Source organism: Leptonotus elevatus, chromosome 11 (genome assembly GCF_054856555.1).
Source record: "Leptonotus elevatus isolate MCC_2025b chromosome 11, RoL_Lele_1.0, whole genome shotgun sequence".
Lineage (NCBI taxonomy): Eukaryota > Metazoa > Chordata > Actinopteri > Syngnathiformes > Syngnathidae > Leptonotus > Leptonotus elevatus.
In genome coordinates, this window is record NC_141249.1 from 19,765,033 (window position 1) to 19,769,499 (window position 4,467).

Sequence of the window (4,467 nt, forward strand, 5' to 3'; positions counted from 1 at the left end):
GGAATGCAGCATTCATTCACATTAATTGATCTGATAGTCTTTATTATTCTGTAATTTTGTTTAAAACTAACAAAATTAGATTCATAATTTAAGGAGATTCACCTGAGAGACAACATCAAAATACGACATGACATCAACAATCTGAGAACAAGCTCAGAGTCTTTCATAGCCACGAGTGCGATTTTCTTTAACCAATAAGAAGGTCACGACAGCAATCATCAAAAGGCCAACTGCGACGCCCCAAAGGATGATGGGAATGATCCTCTTGTTAAAATCAGCCAAACACTCCTCCACTGAAAAAGACGAAGCACATGTAAATGATTCGAGTAACAACAAAAACATGAGCAAACAGAAGTTCATTCACCGTCTCCATAATGTCCGTCGGGCACACTGAACGCCTGCATCTGGAGAGGTACCAGCTTGATACTCATCTCTGAAGATATCAGAAGCACCTTTGCAGATTTGCACCTAAAGCTTCGACCATAGGATGCTGCAAAGAGCTTGTCGTGTGACACCAAACCCAAATAAGTCTTATCTAAAAAAAAAAAGGGGGAGGGATCACAACAAAACTCACAAACTGAGTCTACATGCTAGAAACATCCGTAAAAGTAATGTCACGTGTCCTTTCTTTTTGGTCTTACTTGCACATCCTAAGCAGACGGGTTGAGGAGACACCGAAGCTGTCAGCTTGCTGACAGAGAACATATTATTTTCCTATAGGAAGAGAAGACAAATAGTACTTTGTAATTCCCGGACCGGTCACAGATACATTTCTGTGTTCTGCGCTTGAAATTGCAAAAGTGTTGAACGTGCTGTACCTTTTTGAAGGTGAACTTCAGGCTGGCGGCATTATCGGGTAGCGCGAGAGACAAGACAGCTGATTCCCTGTGACAGGAACCGCTCACTATCACCTTGACAGGGTCCAAGTTGAAAAACCAGCTCTTCTGAATAGTTCAAATGAGAATATCTTTTTACTCATTCTGTCCATGATTGTTTTGTTTTTTTTGTTTTTTTTGAATGACCCAGCGATCTCAGGAGTTTAGTTGTCACTTGTCAGGGATTTTACTCCCCTGGTAGCACAAGCACAAAATGTCTGAAAAAAAAAAAGTCTCTATTTGTTTTATCTGAAAAACAATACGCAGTTAATGAATTGTCTGAAAAAACAATAAGAAATTTCACAAATTCCCTTTTTTTTCTCACAAAATTTGTACACACAATCATGCATAACAGCAATGAGGTGATAAGAGTGTGTCACCTTCTTTATGATGACAATATATTGTGCTCCCAGCGTAGCTTTGATGCACAGTTGCCCCTCGGGAGTTTTCATCGTGAAGGTTCCTGCAGAAAAGCAAAACGCGATAACAAGACTTGGTCCAATTTTGTGCAAAAAACTGATTTGTGCCAAATATGATACTTGTAAACGTAGCGAACTGTGAAGGAAGTAATGTTGTGTTTGTGTGTACCTATGAGAGGGAGGACCTCCGAGGGGTGCAAGACTGGCCAGTAGACGTGAGCCCCAAAACTTGAAGCATCCGAGACAGATTTATCTTTTCCAACTAAGTGGACACCTATGTGAGAATCCCACCGTTTACGCTTACAAATTATTATGGCATAAAAAGTACTGTATATCAATTATGAAGAACAATAGTCAACAATTCCCTAAAATTATCAAAGTGATCAATTTCTTCTTTTTTTGGGGTGACTAAATTCTAATTAACTCATTCGCTGCCAATAACGGCTATAGCCGTCATTATTATTTTTTTTCTATTGGTTAAATTTTTTTTCTACTTTTGATAACCAGAGTATGAAAATCTAGAAAACAAAATTGTACATTAAGAACAGAAATCAAATTTGTGATTAATTGTGAGTTAACTAGTGAAGTCATGCAATTAATTATGATTACAAATTGTAATCGCCTGACGCCCTAATTTTTAATAATCTTTTCTTTAAAAAAAAAAAAAGGAAAAAAAAGAAAAGATTATTAAAAATGTTTAAAAAAAAGAAATTACTTAAAAAAAAAAAAAACGATTATTAAAAATCAGGGGCGTCAAGCGATTTTTCGTAATTAATCGCATGACTTCACGAGTTAACTCAAGATTAATCACAAACTGTCCAGAGAATGAACTAACAAGCTGCAAATAAACGTGTCACTTAAAAGCAGGAAGGGGATATTATAGTCAAGGACCTGACATTGACCCTTGAGGAACTCCGTTTGAGATGCTATTAAGAAAACATATCATTCAGAATTCATAGTCTAAAAATGACATTAACATTTTGGGAATATGAATTATCAAGCAAAATCCAGCCGTTTTTATCCATCTCAGTGGGCAGCCATTTTGCCATTTGCAGGGGCTCGCACAGGCAAGGACCAATCGCAGCTCACCTGTTTTCTGAAGCTGCGCTGTGATTGGTTGTCACCTGAGACCTGAGCAACATCGATGCCATCTTCAGTCGACAGCAAGTGGCAAGATGGCCGGCTGGATTTTGCTGCTTGACTCATGTTCCACTAACGCAATATTAGGGGCTGCATAGAACATATTATTGTCAAAAAAATTGGGGTTGACTTCCTCCTTAAATGATATCATACAATTGCACTGAAAATGACGCAACCCGAAGGTGACAGGCTTACAGTAGTTACATCAACACAACTCGTATTACAAATGGAAATGATTCAAGTTGTTGAAAGTTTGTATCGTGCACATCAACACCTTGGAAAACAAACTTAAACTTAAAATAAAATAACAGTTGTGACCAAGGGTGAGTGTACTGCAAACGTTGACGAATGTGAGAGGAAACCACAAGAACCGTACTGACAGTGCGGACAGCTCACTGAAACGCGCCTTCATTTCAGGGAAACGATCTCTTTGAAACGAAAAGACATTTCAAGTACATTTCGTGTGTCTAAATAAATAAATCACCAGTCATGTTCCAAGTGTCGCGTGAACCTTCGTTTCAGCGTTGAGACGCTTCTCGAATGTATTGCATGAGAAGAAACCTTGAAACGTCAGCAAACATACCTGGAATGAAAGCAGCCAAGAAAAGCAAATGCCACCCACGTGTATGATCTCCTTGCATGATAAAACAAATGGGAGAATGTCAGGCTTAGTGGATGGCGATGCAACCTCCGGCTTAACACCATGTAAATGTTGAGCTTTTTTTTTCTTCTTTTTTTTTCTGCCAACCACATTGAGTCTCTTGGAGAGGAAGTGAAGTGTCACAGAAGGGTTGAACAATGTGTCGCCCTGCTTCGATACATCTCCGTTTGAGAAGTTATTACGTAGTCTCAAAATGTTTTGTTTTATTTTTACAATATCGGGAGTTTTTTTTTTTTATCAAGGATGTAACGATAACAGCAATATCGTGATATATTAACTCATTCACTGCCATTGACGGCTATAGACGTCAAAAATTCATTTGAACTGTTTCTATTAGTTTCGCATTTTTTCCCACTTTTGTTAACAAGAGTATCAAAACCTAGTGTTTTTTTATATTGTATTAGAATAGATATAAAATGTGTGATTAATCGTGAGTTAACTAGTGAAGGCATGCGATTAATTACAATTAAAAATAGTACTCGCCTAACGCCCCTAATTTTTAATAATAATAAAAATAAAAATAAAGATTATTTAAAAAAAATATTATTTAAAAAAAAAAAAGGAAAAAAAGACAAGATTATTTAAAAAAATGATGGACATCAGGCGATTAAAATTTGTAATCATAATTATTCACATGACTTCACTAGTTAACTCACGATTAATCACAAATGTTATATCCGTTCTAAATGTCCCCCCCAAAAAATCTAGGTTTTCATACTCTTGTTTACAAAAAATGGAAATAACTAAACTAATAGAAATAGTTCAAATGAATTTTTGACGTCAATAGCCGTCAATGGCAGTGAATGAGTTAATATCGCCATCCTCCCCACAATATCATGATCATTACCATATCATGAGGTTCATATATTTGTCGTATTGTGATGTTTGGATATTTTTACATCCCCAATCAGTGCTTGATTGTAGTTCTTAATTGTTGATATGCTGAATGAAGAGATTGCTTTTGTAATTTAAGCCACTATATTTAATGCCACGGTGAGCAACAGATAGACAAACAAACAAATATGAGAGGTTCAGTGCACTGGATGAATCCAAGTGGTGGAGGGTAAAGGTCGTCAGGGACAAAGTACCAGCTAAACACACAAACCCTGCACATACTGTGTGCAAAGGGGAAGCATTAAAACACAAAATCCCACGGAAATATTTTGATAATCTGTCATTTATAGCTACTATGAATTAACGAGCAAGAGAGTGCGTGTCAGCGAAAGACACGCACGCTCGTCCGAAGTCGCTGATGATTTGCGGGGGGGCCGCCTGTCTCATGATGTCACGATGAAGTCTTGTCTCTTTCTCTGACTTTGACTGCGCAGGTCAAACAAACACGCAAACATTGACTCACCACACAGATTGTCTG

The 4,467-nt window shown here is 37.5% G+C and overlaps 1 protein-coding gene across 1 annotated transcript; it reads right to left on the reverse strand.

Moving 5' to 3' along the window:
• Positions 1–25: 25 nt before the first annotated feature.
• lamp3 (lysosome associated membrane protein 3) lies at positions 26–3,145 on the reverse strand. Its single transcript, XM_086089579.1, has 7 exons — positions 3,018–3,145; positions 1,464–1,568; positions 1,256–1,338; positions 819–944; positions 642–714; positions 365–535; positions 26–293 (listed from the first exon to the last, which is right to left on the reverse strand). Exons 1-7 carry the CDS (start codon positions 3,073–3,075, stop codon positions 154–156), a joined length of 756 nt encoding a protein of 251 aa, XP_085945705.1. The 5' UTR covers positions 3,076–3,145; the 3' UTR covers positions 26–153.
• Positions 3,146–4,467: the final 1,322 nt, after the last annotated feature.